The sequence below is a fragment of the Capsicum annuum genome, chromosome 1 (genome assembly GCF_002878395.1).
Source record: "Capsicum annuum cultivar UCD-10X-F1 chromosome 1, UCD10Xv1.1, whole genome shotgun sequence".
In the NCBI taxonomy this organism is placed as follows: domain Eukaryota; kingdom Viridiplantae; phylum Streptophyta; class Magnoliopsida; order Solanales; family Solanaceae; genus Capsicum; species Capsicum annuum.
In genome coordinates this window covers 196,072,176-196,090,887 of record NC_061111.1, presented here as the reverse complement: position 1 = coordinate 196,090,887, position 18,712 = coordinate 196,072,176, and the positions used below count along the sequence as shown (strand labels likewise).

The window sequence follows — 18,712 nt, the reverse complement described above, 5'->3', positions numbered from 1 at the left end:
TTGATTTCTAATTTCTTACATCGTCATTTAATTTTTGTGGTCATCATCTTATCAATTTGTTTATTGATTTTATTGTGTACTTGTAGAGTAGCAACTTTATTTGCATAGTGTCTTCTAAATTGTACTCCAGCGAAATGATTAAAAGTCCACTTCAAGCGATTGAAACATACACAATATTTATTTTATTAATGTTTGACTGAAATACAAAAGACAAGTTAACCGAAAATAAATAAAAATAACAAGTATGTGGTAGAATACACGAGCGACATACAAGCTCCTTCAAACACTACTCTTACAAACATAATGGAGTTATTTATTTTATATTCGAAAGAAGAAAAGGGAACGTTTAATCATAATGATGATGGCTTCGCCACATATTGGTTATAGCTTGGGCGTTCATATAGGCCATTTGAGCTTGAAAATTAAGCCTTGCCTGTTGCCCTTGTGCCTTTATGGTCGCCATCATCAATTTCTGCTCATTAGTCATCTCTACCTCTTCATTCTCAAAGCTCGAACCATCTTCCTTTTTAACTGTCGCGCATTGCAGGTGTGTGCCTAATTTACACTGGGCACAATAATAAAGCCAATTGGCATCATTGCAAAGTCCATTACAAACCTCGCAAAAGATATTCACGTAATCATAAATAGGAAATGGCCATTGATATTGTAGTACAAGAGAGTGTTGATGATCCTCACGAGTCACATATTCAGGCCAAGATGTAGCACATTTAGCATGGAGACTAAAGTTGCATTCGAGGCATTCGTAGACAAAGCATTTTGGTTCTTCACCACAAGCATTGCAACCAAAATACATCGAGTCTCGTTGGGGTAAAGTAGGGTACAAAGTGAGAGGATGCTTAAGATGGGAATTGTGTTGTATTTTTCTTGGTAATTCGAAGCATGATTTGTGAAGGCTGAATTCACAATTTGGTTTTGTGCATTTGTAAGAAGTGCCACAAAGTTTATTCTCACAACCTGAGCAGACTGTCTCATTTGATTGTTGAACTTCAGAGAGTTCCAAGGCATGGGGGTGGCTAAAATGCTTCATACTTGTATGCTAATGTGGTTTTGAGTATAATGTAAGTGATATAAAATTGCATGTTAAATAGAGAAATCTTGGCAAGTGAATGACATGAAAGTCAAATATTAAGGTTCAAGGAATTTCCATTTTGTGGAAAATTTTAGGGATAATGAGTTGACTTATGACTTTAGGTGTTAAGGATTTGGATATGTTTGATATTTTTCATAAAGGTATTGAGTGAAATGACTTTTTCAAAAAAAAAAAAAAAAGTCTTAAAATTCGACATATACTTTGGACTTTGACTAGATCAACTTGCCTGCGTGCTCCGTTTTAGAGCAACTTTCATATATGGTCCAAAAATATTTGTAAATAGAAAAAATGACTTGAAACTTTTTGTAAACTTTACATGTTTTATTCAATTTACATTGGAATTATTTTTATCCTAATTACACTCCATCTTTATCCTAATTACACTCCATCTTTAATTATTAATTCAGTTCATTTTAATTTATCAATATTCTGTCCACTCCATCTATTTGACTCCTTAAAAATATGAATGCGAGCTTGAGCAAGCTAGCCAGCCAACCATAATTTGCTATAGCAAGTTTCTTAATTATAATTAACCCTACGTGCTATATTTGAAAATCGAAGACAGAAAATATCTACTTAATTAATTTAATTTGATTCTAATATTTAAAAAAACTGACTTAATTAGTTAGATCTTTTCTCAATCAACTAGAATCGAACCATGAACACCATCAACATTGACTTCTTGTTTTCATCTATTGTGTACTCCTTTAAAGGAGTACTTTGTTGCATCTCTTTTCTTGTTGCCAACATTTATTAGTTCGGACCATTTTATTGGCTTTAGTTACTAGAATTTGAGTAAATTCACCGAAGGAGTGGTTGGTGAAATTGCTCAATATCTTAGTTCATTCTTCAAAGTTCAAACATCTATAATACTCCCTCCGTCCCAAATTATTCGTCCCAAATTTCATATTTTGATTCTCATTTTACTTGTCTTTTTTCATTAATCAAGAAAAGACAAAAAAAAAATTCCATGTTTTATCCTTTGCATTAATTATTTTTCTTCAAATTAAAATGTAAACATCATTTAACAAAAATACTATGGTAAACTAGTCATGTTATTAATTATTTTTCTTAATCAATGTGTCATCTCAATTTGGGACGGGTAATTTGGGACGGAGGGAGTAGATATATCTTAAAGACAATTTTATAGAACGTATATTACATGTATAATTTATTTATAATTTTCATACAATGTTATCTAAATTTAATACAACTATAACAGGGTACAAACTTAAAATACAACTCTCATATAATTCAGCATTCAATTATAGTACTGTTTTAAAATAGTTTGATTCATGTCAATTGTAATTTCAAATTTCAACAAACTAGCACGGAAACTCAATTCAAAACTAGCTCAAATAATCCAAATAGCGCTAAATTTTAGATTCAAAATTCCCTCTACGTCCCAATGAGGTTCACCCACTTAAACGAAATTCATTTAAAGAAAATCGATTTTCTGAACTTGTACTTCGAGGTTCTTTAAAGATTCACAATGAAGTTTTTCTTTTTCAAATATTAGATTCTTCGATTTTCAACTTCTTGGAAAAGCTTAAAATGAGAACTGAATAAAATCACAGATGAATTTGAGTGAAAAAAGTTTTGAAAATTGGAAGAGGAAATTGCATGAAGGAGCTGCACATAAAGGGAGGGGCCGCATACAGGGGCTTATTCCCCAGCTGTACTACAAATTATTAACATCTTGCTATATTTTGTAAATAAGAATAGCACCTATTGCTTAATAATACATGATCTTTTATTGCGACACGGGGTGCATTTTAAAAAATTGTGCAAAAATACTGTTTACAAAAGCACAGAAAAATTCTAGCAGGTCGACCTCTATTCATTTTTTTAAATTCTAGCCAAAATTTCCTTTACAGTGATTTACCACGATCGTCGTCAAAAATATCTCAGATACTAGAGAATACACAAAATTTCAATCACAAAATTTGCCTTAACACAATTTAAGGTGTTTGTTATGACAAAAATCTTAACGAATCACCAAAACCAGTTCAACATTGGTGCCTTAAAATTCTAGTGATTCATCAATATTTAACCAGAAATCCTAACGATCACCTTATCTTACTGTGTAGGAATCTCAACAATACGTACGTCTTTGCTTCAAATTAGTTCTAATTGTTTCAAATTAACTCCAAATCGCCAAAGTTGATATCTAGCCCCTGTAATGCTAGTCCCAAGTCACAACTCATTTCAAAAATCAATACGCTCAATAAGCTTTCTTCAACAATAAGCATAATTAGACGTAACAATGATATTCTTCAAGTTTTATCAACCAGAATTAATCCAAAATTCAACGGACAAAAAATGAATATTCAACTTTATACTGCACATCTGATGAAACTGGAAAAGGCAAAAGAGGAGGAGAAATCCGAAAGTACATATATACTTACACAAGTTTAAGAGGCCAAAATTATAAGGACACCCAAGAGTCAATCCATGGATAGTACTCTCTCCGTCCCATATTAGTTAATCATCATATTAAAAATAGTTGTCAAGAAAAATTTTAAGGGGTGAAGTAGTAAAATTATCTTCCTATTTATAATTTCTTAACATGCATGTAAAAGGAAAAATGACCTCATGTAAAATTTTGAAGATATGAACTCAATAAATTCAACAATCGAGACAGTTTAATTTTTACAAATTACATAAAAAGTCAGTTATACTGGGCAAGGGCGGAAAAGAACAGGCCAAATGATCGATCTATTTACACCTGACTACACAGTGCGTAAAAATCTCTTCCCTTAAATTGCACATTTGTTCATTAAATCTGGGCAGTTTACCTGCGCTTACGCTTGACACCCCAACTGACTTCAGGACTTTTTTGCTTTTTCCCTTGGATAACACGGGCCGTTGAAGAACCTTGACCCTGTTATTAAAAGGAGAAGAGCAAAGCATCACTTTTGATAAGCAGAGAAACAAACTTGAACTTGATAAATTCAACAACTAAACCATATAAAAGGCAGCAAGACTTTGTAGCGCGATGAACTTGATGCAAATATGGCTAGTACATTAGTTCCACAGAATTGCTGAAGAATTTCACAAAAAGTAAGAAAATCTGAGCTTAACTGAATGTATGCAGGAGATACAAACGAGACAGGGAATTTGAGTGAAGAAACTCCTCCATTCAGCTTAGCTTCCAAAATCCCAAGTCAACAAGCTACAAAAGAGATATGTATGTGCTTCCACTAAAACATTGACATTTCGAAGCCAGGGCCCTAATTCCATAGGCAACATGATCCCAGGTAGCAACCATTTCAATAAGGACAATCATGGTCAGAGTTTAATTGATACCAAATAAGTAAACCTAAAGAAATCAACAATCTTCCCTCCTTGAGAAGTTAACAATTTGTGTTCGTTCTTCAACTATGCCTCTGCCATCACAATCAACACCATCATTGCTAGCAACCACTGATGTTGGTCAACATACCTACCACCCCCATCATTAAAATTATATCCATTGTCATCACCATCACCATCAGTGCCGCCACTTCTATTACCACTCCACTCTACCAACCACCTCCAACATCACAACTAGCGCCGCCACCAACTACCACCAACACATCATCAACCACCACACATTCTTCAGCTACCACTATCACAACCACCACAACCAATTGCCATCATCTCCACAGTGACTACAACACCAACCATTTCCACCACACAACTATCATCGCCAGCATTACTAGCTACTAACACCAAGCATTACCACTACCACTACAAACCATCTCCACCATCACTAGTGAATATAAATGTTCCATTTTTTTATCAAATAACAATTTTATTTTATTAAATTCGTATGTTTAAAATATTTAATTAATTTCTATTTTGAATTGTATATTTATTATGTTTACAAATAAATAAATTATCCATATTCAGATGTTAAAAAACAAACAATCTTAATCACTTAGCGTTTAGACCTAGAGACAACATCTTAATGATTCATATGTGCAATTAGATTCCGATATCTTAATCTTAATGAAAAAAATGAGCCTGAAACCTATTCCCAACTAGCAGATATCACCTATGTGAATCTTTTTCCTCCATTGCATCATATCTTTGGCTAACCTGAATTGATGTCATCATCACAATTCGTATTCATTGTTCAATATAGAAAAAGAAGATTAAAAAAGAGAAAAGAAAAAGGAACATGATGAAGGGCTAATCACATATAACAAGTGTAGTAGTATTGCATCACTGTTATTAAGCAAACTAAATTTAGCAACTACTGGTAGTGGGACAGAAGTTTAAAACCAGACAATACTGGCAACCCAGAATACACCACGAATAATGGTTTTCCAAACCATGAGTTTCCATTGGTTCTTATATTTCATAATGGCAATGTGGCATAGACCAAGAACGGTGTTCTGAAAGCATATGGCTGTTTTCTCCTACTAACCATTGCTTATAACCCATAGTTTTTAAAAATCAAATTTTCCCATGACAGATGGCAGTCAATAGATTGACATAAATACAAAAGTCTCTTATATACTTTTTAATGGCAGCATAGCATGAGTAAGTCGCCAATTGGATGCTGATGATCCCCTATCTGTAATATAATGTCTTCACGCCATTAATTGGTTATTTAATATAGAACAGTCACTTGTGTGCACACAGCAATGCCATGAAGTGAAGATTGTGAATTGAAAAAGGGGTTGGATGTCAATAGATCACAATGATGAGACTAATCCCACTGAATCAAAGATCAGGGAGCACGGCAAAAAGGGAAGAATACCTGTTGCATTCCGACCATTAAAGTAGCCACCATCTGATCTTGGATCCTTTTGTCGATCTCTACTCGCATTTGTCTACGCTCCTCTTCAATTTGAGCTTGAAACCTTAAGTCCATTTCAGCTAGCATTTGTTCACGTTCCTCTTGCAACTTTCGATCCATTTCAGCTTGCATCTCTTGACGCACACTTTCGATTACAGAAGACAGGTCAGATCCTAAGGTTGCACGTTCTACTTGGCTCTTTTTCAGAGGCTTCTTTCCATAACCTTTTCCACGAACATAGCCTGTTCTCCCGCCAAGTATAGTAGCTAAAACTTCATCTCCAGTCATTGGATTCTCATTTTGTTCATACTGTTGTTGAGCCACAAGTTCCTGGATTTGTCCCTGTAGTTATGCGAAACCATTTATACTAACATATAATAACAAGGCAGAATGGCCTGGGAGACCCTTGTACTTGTTCCGGATTGTCATCTAGGTCCTGTACTCCACGAGGTTTCATCAAATTGCCCACCATCCTATGAGGTCAGTTGAACTAATTGTGGGAGAGAGGGGCGGGAGGTGGGGCAGTTGAAGTAATTGTGGAACTCAGAACTAGACCAATCATAGGCCATATATTAAGTAATTTCAAATAGTTTAACGAAGAAGGGCCTAAAATACCCTTAAACAATGGGGTTTTGTATACCATTCCCCACCATCCACCTTTGAGTGTGGGCTATTAGGGCCAAAAGGTCGACGTCAAGGTATTTTGGGGCTAAAAGGTAGACGGAGGATAGTTTTGTACCAATTCGAATTGTTCAGGGGCATTTAGGCCCTTTTCCATTTAAATAATTCTAATTGATAAATACAAGAATAAAAAGAGAGGGCAAAAGTTAAAATTAAAGGAAAACCCTTCCTTTCTTCTTGAACCCGCCCACCACTCACCTTTCATCCAAAAAAAAAAAACACCCACCACTCACCCTTCTTGAAAAGAACAACATCAGCAGTCGTGGCTCCTCCACGATGAACACACCACCTCTAATATCAACTCTTCTTTCTCATAATCTCACCCCCATTCCTCTTTCAAAGAAAACTATCCATTCATAAAAAATCCAACAAAAAAACAATTAGGAACCTTAAAAAAACACTTAATGTCTCCTAAATTAAGAACTCAGATTAGAAACCCAAGAAATTAAAATTCAGAAGATCTGAAAGAAAACCAAAGAGAAAGGGGAAGAACAAGAGGGGGTAGAACGAAGGGTGGGATGTTATGTTTCTTCTTTTCTTTATTATTTTTCTGTATTCTTTTAAATAAATTAAAATTATCAATTCACACACCAAATGTGTGTTTAAAATGTAAATCACGCATTTTGTCCACTTCAGCCATGTTAATGTAACATAAGCCCGGTTAATAGTCAGAAGGGATTAAAATACCTGTTTTGAACATGTGCACATTAAGGGGTCTGGATGAAACCTCGTGGGGTACAGGGACCCAGAATGACAATCCGGAACAAGTACAAAGGTCTCTCCAACCATTCCACCTAATAATTGATGTTAAACGAATAATAATGACAAGCCAATGATTATCGAAAATTACGTAAATTTGCTGAGATTGCTGATCTGACCACATCAATTCTCCTTTAGCATTCTTACGCGTATGTTGGAGCTCCCAGACACGATCTGGTGGTGCCTTTTCTCTGGTAAGAGGATCTCTCTACAATATATTTCAGATGAGGAAAACACATGTGAGCACATAAAATGACATAAATATATAACAGAAAGTATATGATGGTTGGAATAAATGCATTTTCACCATGGATTCCTCTACTTCTGCAAAAGACTTCGAACCACATGTATGCTTTGTTGTTTGCTTTTTCCTGTTTATTTTATTTCTTTCGCTTTTAGCCTGCAAATAAGTCAAATAGACTAAGACACCAATATTCAAATGATAATTTATCAAACATCTTTTTATCAAGCTACCTTGAATGCCTGGCTTCCAAAATATAGTACCAGAAATTTCCAATCATCAAGCGTAACATCTTTTGGCGGGTGGGACAGTCTCTTGTCATCAGTATCATAACGCGAGTATTCAGCATGCAACCGAGTCTTCCACGTTCTAAAAAGCCTTTTCATAGTGCTGGCCACAAAACTTTGCAAGACATGTTCTCCCCTACCACCACCTATTTCAAATTTCTCCTGAAAACACATATGTAAAAGTTATATTCCCCCTATCTCCATGTGACACTCTTCCCTTCGTAATCCGTCCCAAAAAAAATGACAGTTTTCTGTATTTAGGGGGTGTTTGGCCATGAGAATTTTTTATGTTTTTCCGGAAAATTATTTCACTTTAGTGAAAATTGTAGTGTATGGCCATAAGAATTCCAAATACAATTTGGAATTGTATTTGGAAAAGTGAAATCAAGTTAAAATTATTTTCACTTTTACTTCTCTCACAAAAATTCAAAAACAACTTCAACGGCCAAACACAACTCCAAACTCCAGACTTTAACTCCAACTTCAATTTCAACTCCAAAAACTTTTGGTTTTAATGGCCAAACACCTACTTAGTAAGAGTTTTAACTTTGAACTTCTCATTTTACACTTGTGAGATGATTTAGAGCCACCCTAATATTTATGGCTTGTTTTAAACTACAAGTTTGAAAAGTCTTTCTTACATTCTTAAACTTGATTTCTAGTCAAGTACCATCACATATTTGAGATGCAGGGAGTAACTATGTTTTTTTTTTTTGAGAAGTTCCGATGATTTTATAAATAAATAGCACAACGGAAGTTATAAATGTCCTAGCAACATAAATAATGCAAGATATCTAAACGTCAAATATAGAGAGTAATGTATTACCTTCACCTTCAGCCACATCTTTTCTCCATGTTTTGCAAAATTTTTTGCCCATTCACCATCTCTAAACGAGATAGTGCTCCTCATGATCAAGCCACAATAATTGACAATATCTCTAGCCCCGGGACCTACAGCTCTATCAATGTCATCCGGAATGTGAACTATGATTTTGCTACCGTACTTTGTTTTCATTTCAACGTTTATGGATCTATATTTTCCCCTGCCTTTCTTAGATTTGCTGCAAGAAACTATGAAGCAAGACATATTGGACAGTTAGGAAATTTTACAGCAAGAGATACTATATAGATTACATGAAAATGGAAACTAGCTGAAAAAAGATTTAAAAAATAGAACTTTATGTCTTAGCTAAACCAAGCGACACATTTCAGAGCAATCCAATGGGGAAATGGCAGGAAAGAATTATGGGAGGATCTTGAAGGAATTCTTTCAAGAGATGGTGGTTCTCCAGTAAGGAACAGTGATACACCCAGATATCCTTTAATTTAACAGTTGATGTATCAATAATTTTAACAAATGATGGCTTAAATATATAGTTCCTCTTTTCATGGTTGTCCCTGCGATAGAAATGGCGTGTAGCTCATCCTGTTGACGGTAAATACCACGAAGAAACTTGCTTAGTACAAGAAATTAAGCGCAATGCCAGCACACCACATGAGTAGATTACAGCATCAAGTTCTTTGTCATTATGTGAATGCTAAGTTTAAAGATATAGATGGACAACCTGAGAAGGAAAACATCTTCCTTGATGGCTATTTGTCAATGATTAAGAAACCTTAACTTTTGCAAAAAAATTGAGGAGGTCCTTCAGTTGTTTAATAAGCTAGGCTTCCGTTACTACCCAACTGATATCTAACATGTCTATCTTTTTGTAACTTCCAGTACTATTGCACGCAAGCTTTGGTAGCTGGATCCATGATTTCTCCCAGAATCATAGTCAATATCTCTAAAAGAAAAAAAAGGATGTAGTAGTTTGGCGGAATCCCAATGCTACCTGGTCAAGGCAAAAACCACCCTACCCCAGATCTCATTGAATCTATATATGCATATTCAAGTGTTGTCTCATAATGGAACAAAAGTCAGCCATGCCAATTACAGAAGGTATGCAAGATTATGATGATGAAGAAAACTTACACATCAGAAACTAGATGTGAAGTCCATAGGACACTTACATAGGCACAGTATAAATAAATGAGGTTAGAGGGTAATAAGCTTTTTACATTATTATATTTAAATGGAGAAGGGTAGAGTGGTGGACCCATTACTACCGAATTTTGAACAGTGAACCACTGGCTTGCAAGGATCTCTCAGTTATCCAAAAAAAAAATACAGTTACAGCTCCAAGATTCTTGTTGAAAAGAAAAAAAAAAAAAAAAGGCATCTTCTCATCAAAACACAACTGAACAACAATATAAGTACAAAATAGACGCTACAAAGTTGGAGAACGGCGTAGAGCAAACAACAACAGAATACTAAAATCAAGCTACAAGAATCTGTCCTTGAAAAAATAAATGAACAATACAAGTTAAAATTGCATAACAATTTTCCGAAGTACATAATAGAAGAGGGAAAGAGACCAATTATAAGTATTGAAATACGAGAAAACTAACCTTCGCCACAGTTTAAATTCTCGGAAGAGGGACGTACACTTCCTTCTAACCTCGCTAATGGTCTTTGACTTGTTCCAGGGCTACTCAAGTCTGGAGAAGTCATCTGAGTTGCTTCAGGAATCCCTGTTGGTTGTGCTTCAGGCTGAGATGCTTGATCAAGTGTAGGTCTATATGGTGGATTAATATTTACGGATGAAGCCACTGCTAAATTATCACGTACTCCTTCAATATTAGCACGCCCACGGCCCCTTCCACCTCGCCGACCTCTACCTCGTGCAGATCTTGCCATTTCTGCGACATCACATAAAAAGTACATAAAGATTCAAAAAATGTTATATAGTAGTGAAAGCATAAAAATATACAATAATGAGATGTGGACCCCAAGGATGCTTGATGTGCGTTATATGAAGAACCCAATAATCAGACAGCAGAACAGTAAAGCTAAAAATATTGAAAAACAAGTTAAGTCCATCGGAAAATGCACAGGCCCAACACATTTCTGGCAATCGAGACCAAAGTCCTTCCTAGAAACGAGGCAAACGGTATGTTGCGCTCTCTTCAAAAATGCCAAACGGGTGCATGTCGGCTCCTCCAAAAGTGGTGCAATATTTTGGAATATCCGACACAGGTGCATCAACATTTTGGAGAATCAGAGCAAGATGTTTCACTCAGGCTCATGTTTCTGTTATTGGCTGAACTTGAATAAAATCTCCAGCGTCCTTTGTAAAGGACACATTCGATTGATACACATTATTCGTAAGTGTAAAAATAATAACATAAAATCGATTTCTGCAAACCTTATGCAGAATATGAACTGCTGTTATCAGGTTAACTCCCCTAATTGCAATTGTCTACTAGCCCATGGAACACTTAAGTAGGCACAGTACAAATAAATGAGAAGGGTAGAGTGGCGGACCCATTACTAACTGAGTTTCTAACCATGGACCACTAGCTTGCGTGGATTTCTTAGTTATCAAAAAAAATTGATACATTATAAAGCCTTGAAGATTCTCATTGAAACGATGGGGGGAAAAACACAGCATGATCGCATTACAAGATAACTGAACAACAATATAAGTACAAAATAGACGCTACAAAGATGGACAGGGCGTCAAGCGAACAACAACAGAATACTAAAACCAAGCTACAAGAACCTGTCTTTTGAAAAAACTAAATGACCAGTACAAGTTAAAATTGCATAATAATTATACGAAGTACATAAGAGGAGATAAAGAGACCACTTATAAGTGTTGAAATGCGAGAAAACTAAGTGTTGAAATGCGAGAAAACTAACCTTCACCGCTATTTAAATTCTCTGGAGATGGACGTACACTTCTTTTCATATTCCTTGATAATTGTGACTCCGACAATGGTCTTTGACTTGTTCCAGGGTTACTTAAGTCTGGAGAAGTCGACTGAGTTACTTTAGGAATCCCTGTTGGTTGTGCTTGCGGCTGAGATGCTTGATCAAGTGTAGGTCTAGCTGGTGGATTAATATTTACAGATGACTCCAAAGCAAAATTATCACGTACTCCTTCAATATTACCACGCCCGCGGCCCCTTCCACCTCGCCGGCTTCTACCTCTACCTCGCACAGATCTTGCCATTTCTGCTACATCACATAAAAAGTATATAAAGATTCAAAAAAAAATTAAATATTATTAAAAGAATAAAAATATACAATAATTAGAGATCTGGACCCCCAGGATGCTTGATGAGCCTTATACTAAGAAATCAACAATCAGACAGCAGAAACAGTAAGGTTAAACATATTGACAAACAAGATAAATCCATCAGAAAATTCATAGGCCCAACACGTTTCTGGCAATTGAGAACAGATAAGTGTATGATTGGGGCCAAAGTCCTTTTTAGAGATGAGGCAAATGGTATGTTGTGCACGCTTCAAAAATGCCAAAAGGTGTGTGTCGGATCCTCCAAAAGTGGTGCAATTTTTTGGAATATCCGACACAGGTGGAACAACATGTTGGAGAATCCGAACAAGATATTTCACTCAGGCTGATGTTTCTACTATTTGGCTGAACTTGAATAAAATCTCCAATGCACTTTGTAAAAGGAGACAGTCTATTGATACACATTATTCAAAAGAGTAAACAAAATAACATAAAAATTGATTTCTGAAAACCTTATTCAGAATATGGACTTGATGTTATTAGGTTAATGCCCCTTATTGCAATTGTTTACAAGTTCATGGACACTTACATAGGCTCAGTATAAATAAATGAGGTTAGAGGGTAAAAAACTTTCAAAATTATTATATTTAAATGGAGAAGGGTAGAGTGGAGGATCCATGACAAACCGATTTTCGAACTGCGAACCACTGGCTCGTGTGGATTTCTCAATTATCAAAAGAAAAAAAAAATTGGTATATTATACAGCCTCGAAGATTCTCGTTGAAACGATGCGGAAAAAAAAAGACAGCATAATCTCATTACTACATAACTGAACAGCAATATAAGTACATAAGAGATGCTACAAAAGTTGGACAGGGTGTCGAGTGAACAACAGAATATTAAAATCAAGCTACAAGAATCTTTCTTTCAAAAAAAATCAAATGACCAATACAATTTAAAATTGCATAATAAGTACATAAGAGGAGAGGGAAAGAGACCACTTATAATTATTGAAATGCGAGAAAACCAACCTTCACCACTAGTTAAATTCCCTGGAGATGGACGTACACTTCTTTCCGTGTTCCTTGATAATTGTGACCCCGACAATGGTCTTTGACTTGTTCCAGGGTTCCTTAAGTCTGGAGAAGTCGACTGAGTTGCTTCAGATATTCCTGTTGGTTGTGCTTGCAGATGAGATGCTTGATCAAGTGTAGGTCTATATGGTGGATTAATATTTACGGATGATGCCACAGCAAGATTATCACGTACTCCATCAATTTTACCACGCCCGCGGCCCCTTCCACCTAACCGACCTCTACCTCTACCTCGTGCAAATCTTGCCATTTCTGCAACATCACATAAGAAGTATATAAATATTTTTACAAAAATTATAGAGTATTTAAAGCATAAAAATATGAAATAATGAGATATGGACCCCAAGGACACTTGATGTGCCTTGTACTAAGAACCCAATAATCAGACAGCAGAAAAAGTAAGGCTAAAAATATTGACAAAAAAGGTAAGTCCGACGGAAAATTCATAGGCCCAACACAATTCTGGTATGCATTGAGGCCAAAGTCCTTCCAAGAGACAACGCAAATGGTTCACTGATATGTTGCCGAACTGTTAAAAAATGTCAACGGTTGCGTGTCGGATACTCCAAAAGAGGTGCATTTTCGGAGTATCCTACACAGGTACAGCAACATTTTTGGAGAATCCGGGCAAGATTTTTCACTCAGGCTCATGTTTCTAATATTTTCTTGAACTTGAATAAAATCTCCAGTGCCCTTTGTAAAGGAGACAGTCAATTGAGATACGTTATTCAAAAGAGTAAACAGAATAACATAATATCGATTTCCAAAAATTTTATTCAGAATATTGACTTGCTATTATTAGGTAAATGCCCCTTATTGCAATTGATTATTAGTTCTCTGTTACGATACTGTTTTATATGACTTATAATATCACGCATCCAACAGCAACAAGAATAATTTTTTATCCTTTGAAAGTGTAAAGTTGGTGTCTTAGAGCCATTTCTGGTCTTTTTAATAATGTCAGGTGATGAACTTCTAAGACCCAGAGAGAAGTTTTACCAAAACAGTTCGGGAACAACTGTCGTAGATGTTATGTAATCCACGGACTAAAATATTTTGAACTTAACAGGAAACTATTATGTCAATGAAAACATAGTGTCCTCGAAGTTGGAATACCATGTCCCATGACAAAGGAAATTACTGTCTTCATTTTCATTTCTTCTGCTACCTAAGCGATGGGGCAGAAAAGGTGTAAGTTAAACAGCCTTCCTATGCAACACCAAATGCATGTGAATGTGGTAGATACAGTAAAAGTTACATCCAGACAAAGTTAAGATTGGAGCAATCACTGAGGTAAACAGGCACAGCAGCAAAGTCATAGTTAGAGACGTTAACTTGAAAACCAAGCATGTGAAGAGTGGCTTGTGAATCAATGGGGCTAAAAAATAAAAGTTTTTGCCTGAAAGTTTATCTTCAGTTTCTCTTTGATATGGATATTATAAACTAATCAGCCCTTGTGAAAAAGTAACTGTTCAATTGACGAAGACGATTTTCAGACAGCAAAAATTTGTTTCAACATAGTTAGTTAAGAGAGTTGAGCTAAAATTTCAGTATTTACACGAATCAAACATACATAATTACTCCTATTTAATAGATAGATACACTCAGAGAAGAAGATAGTAATAGAATTTGCTCAAACAATATTTTGGAATGATGAGAGCGAATTTAATTGATTTTTAACTAAGTGTCAGTGAATCAGCTCCATTTGCCGAAACGAGGGTTAGGGTTTCCGAAGCAACAAACACTCAGCTGGTTTTATTAATGGAGAGCCCCAATCATAAACAAGTGTAGCAATAAATTGCTTAATTGTTGGAGATAGTAAAAGATCAACACCAAAACTAGATGAATGAAATGCTACCTTGTTCAATTATTGGATGCTTAAACACAAGCCTTGGAAATCTGAATCACCAACTTGGGGATTTTTGCCTTTATGTATCATCTCCTCATCAAATGGTGGCGACCTAGTCACCATAGATGGGTAATGTCGCGATTAATGAAAAGGTTGCCACTATAGCTTTTCACCCAAACACAACTTTAGGGAAAGTATATATATATTTAAAATATTTTGGCTTGGCTTGGCTTGGCGTTTAAAATGTGTTTAATTATTTCTAATTGAGCAAATATTTTTGGCATTGAAATAAAATAGGAAACATAATTTATTACTCTATATTATTTTACTACTATGTAGAAATGCATAAAGCAGAGAATTCTTCATCTTCGTTATTTTACTATATTATTTTTAATTAATTATATATTATTTAGATATTTAAAAAATAATAGAGTAATATTTAATAGTAAAAAATTAAAATAAATATTGATGACATGTGATGTTTCAACTGTAAGTGTTCGTCAGCAGGTTTGTATACTCCATCATTCAATTATATCACCTCTAATTAATTATTATATATCATTTATATATTAGAAAATTAATAATATTTGATTAAAAAAGTAAAATAAACATTTATGACATGTCTGCTTTAGCTTTTTCGACGTACCTGCTTGCTCCGTAATTTTTACTATATTATACCTAATTAATTATATATCATTTGCATATTAAAAAATAATAATATTTAATAAAAAATAAAAATATTATGATATGTCTGCTTCAACTGTTTCAACTGTAAGTGTTTATCAACATGTCTGCTTACTCCTTAATTTTATTATATCACCCTAAATTAATTATTATATGTCATTTACCCATTAAAAAATTAATAATATTTAATTAAAAAGGTAAAAATAAATATTTATGATATGTTTGCTTTAGCTGTTTAAATCGTATGCGTTCGCTAACATGTCTGCTTTTACTATATCGCTCCTAATTAATTATTAAATGTCATTTATGCATTAGAAAAATAAAAATATTTAATAAGAAAATAAAATACACATTTATGACAATTCTGCTTCAGCTGTTTCAACCATAATTTTACTACATCACTCCTAATAATTATTATAAGTCATCTAAGTATTAAAAAATTAATAATATTTAATAAAAAATGTAAAATCGTCATAAGATGATAAATTAACTCATAATGTTTTAAATTAACTTGACGTCTTATATGAGGTCCACTTAAATTTTTTTCACAAGTATTTTTTTATAACAATTTTGCTATATCACTTCTAATAAGTTATTATGTGTCATTTAAGACACGTCTACTTTGCTACTTCAATCGTGATAGTTGGTTGACTCTCAAAATTATACCAGTATCACTTAAATTGAAATAGAATAAGAGATATTATAAATCACAATATTAAAAATTTAAATTATTTTAAATATATAATTGATTATCAATGTCACAAAAGTTTGGACAGGACAATATTATAAATTACGATAGCTAACAATTTAAAATAGTAAATTATAATGCAAAAAAAATATTATAAATTACAGTAGCTAACAACTTAAAATATCTAAAAATATATTTAAAAATATAATTAACTATCTAAATTTTATTTATGTCACATAAATTAAGACAAAAAATAACAAATACCCGTAGATATCTAGTTATATCAATAAGTTCTAAAAGCCATAAGGTTCTTTAGTGTCACAAATCACACCGCACATAGTTGTTAGTTTCAAATAAGCAGAATTTTCATTGAAGAAAAAAATGAAATAAAAATTACTTCCTTTGTTTCAAAACGAATGATCTAGTTTGACTTGACACGAAGTTCAAGAAAGTAAAAAAGATTTTTTATTCTTGTGGTCCTAAATTAAAGTTGTGTCAAACGTACCAAAATGTCCTTCAATCTTGTGGTCTTAAACATGCCACGTGTAAAGTTGAAATTAAAATATTATCAAAAAAGAAAAAGGGTCATTCATTTTGAAACAGACTAAAAAGGAAAGTAGGTCATTCTTTTTTAAACGGGTGAAATATCTAAATAAGCTTTCCACATGCCTCAAATCTGTAAGAAAATATCAAAATAGCACAGTGGAATACTAATTAAAGTGTTTAAAATGAAGGATGGTTAGTTGAAAAAATTGAAGAAAAGGTATCTTTTAAGTTCTGAATGAAGTATTGGTGACATTGACCAACTTAAAGGGTCAAACGTAATTAGGAAACTTGATTAAGTTAATTGTAGACTTGATTAATATTTTTAAAAATTTCTAATCTTTTCAAAAATACAAATCAACTCACACCCCTCTCCTTTCCAAATTAATCGTCTCTCTCTTCTCTCTCTCGATAGACTCTCTCAAGTCTCTCCCAACCAACAGTTTTGCAAAATTTCTCTATTCAATTCCCGGCGACTTTAAGCTCCGGCAACAAATAGCTGGACGCGTTTCTTTTCGACTTTCAACTATCAATCGACGTGTCAAGCAGTGTTCTCCAGCGATAAAACTTTGAGTTCTTCGTTGTCCCATTTCTTCTTTCACATATAAAAGATTATGTCTTTTTAGTTATGAAGAAACACAGGAACTTGAGCCAACTTCTATTCTAATATTGGTTAACAATTTTAATATTTTCTGCTTAAATTTGAAATGTAGACTGAACAAAATCCTAATTTCTGGTATTTCTTCTCTACTCTTTTCGGTGTGAAATATAATTTTTAGTTTTTATTGTAGGTCTTGTTGTCGAACTGTTGATTCAATTTATTGGTGATTTTTTATCACCGTTGATGTTCTGTGTGTGTGTGTGTGTGTGTTGTGTTGGTGTTTCTAGGTTGATTTATTATTTTTCTTGGTAAAAATAATATTGCAACATATGAACCATCTGGCACAACAGATGAACTATCTAGCGCAACAGATGAACCATCTAGCACAACATATCAACCATCTGGCGTAATAAATCAACCATTTATGCGACAGATAAAACATCTGATGCAACAGATGACACATCTGATGCAACAGATGCAAATCTGATGCAACAGATGAACAATCTAACAGATTATTCATCTGTTGTGACAGAAGAGTCTTCTATTTGGGAGAAATTTAAATAATATTGATCCTACAGATAACTTATTTTGCAACAGATGAGTGATCTATTTCAACAAATGAGTGATCTATTTTTATTATTTCCAATGGATTACTCATCCGCTGCAACAGGTTGGTTATAGGTTACAACAGATGAACTATCTGGTGCAACAGATGAGTAATCTATTTTTATTATTTCCAACGGATTACTCATCCGTTGCAACAAGTTGGTTATAAGTTACAACAGATAACCTACCTGGTGTAACAGATGAGTGATCTATTTTTATTATTTCCAATGGAAATAATAAAAATAGATTACTCATCTGTTGCACCAGATAGTTCAGTTATAAGTTACAACAGATAACCTACCTGGTGTAACAGATGAGTGATCTATTTTTATTATTTCCAATGGATTACTCATCCATTACAACAGGTTGGTTATAAGTTGCAACAGATAACCTACCAAGTGCAATGGATGAGTGATCTATTTTTATTGTTTCCAACAGATTACTCATCCGTTGCAACAGGTTGGTTATAAGTTGCAACAGATAACCTACCTGGTGCAATAAATGAGTGATCTACTGGAACTATTATTTTACTATTGTATATGTTTATTATACTGTTATCCTTTTTTAATGATGCATTATTCAATTATAATATATTTTATGTTCTTGTTATTTTTAGATTATATGGCTCCCAAAAGTCCAAGTAAAGGAACAAGTGAAGCAACTAGGCTACATCCACCACTCTATGAGCTTGTTTTAC

At 34.1% G+C, this 18,712-nt stretch overlaps 2 protein-coding genes across 3 annotated transcripts; both read right to left on the bottom strand.

Annotated features, from left to right (window-relative positions):
* Positions 1-346: 346 nt before the first annotated feature.
* LOC107857153 (uncharacterized) lies at positions 347-1,048 on the bottom strand. The gene has a single exon (NM_001324741.1). The coding sequence runs from the start codon at positions 1,046-1,048 to the stop codon at positions 347-349; it is 702 nt and encodes a 233-aa protein (NP_001311670.1).
* Positions 1,049-3,709: 2,661 nt separating this feature from the next.
* On the bottom strand, positions 3,710-15,078 carry LOC107842868. Of its 2 annotated transcripts, none has more exons than XM_016686912.2 (10): positions 14,903-15,078; positions 12,982-13,296; positions 11,614-11,931; positions 10,320-10,610; positions 8,695-8,939; positions 7,815-8,030; positions 7,648-7,740; positions 7,432-7,548; positions 5,862-6,242; positions 3,710-3,995 (listed from the first exon to the last, which is right to left on the bottom strand). In XM_016686912.2, exons 2-10 carry the CDS (start codon positions 13,292-13,294, stop codon positions 3,906-3,908), a joined length of 2,064 nt encoding a protein of 687 aa, XP_016542398.1. In that variant the 5' UTR covers positions 13,295-13,296; positions 14,903-15,078; the 3' UTR covers positions 3,710-3,905. The 2 variants fall into 2 exon arrangements, with proteins under 2 accessions (XP_016542398.1, XP_016542405.1); XM_016686919.2 differs by having other exon boundaries at positions 11,614-11,928.
* Between the last annotated feature and the right edge of the window lie 3,634 nt (positions 15,079-18,712).

Bases quoted from the DNA above. Each gene is read 5' to 3' on its own strand.
- LOC107857153 (NM_001324741.1), bottom strand. From the start codon at position 1,048: ATGAAGCATTTTAGCCACCCCCATGCCTTGGAACTCTCTGAAGTTCAA.
- LOC107842868 (XM_016686912.2), bottom strand. From the start codon at position 13,294: ATGGCAAGATTTGCACGAGGTAGAGGTAGAGGTCGGTTAGGTGGAAGG. The intron at 10,611-11,613 runs GTTAGTTTTCTC...GTGATGTCGCAG, and splicing joins GAATTTAAATAGCGGTGAAG to AAATGGCAAGATCTGCACGA. The intron at 6,243-7,431 runs GTAATTTTCGAT...GCATAACTACAG, and splicing joins AGCAATCTCAGCAAATTTAC to GGACAAATCCAGGAACTTGT.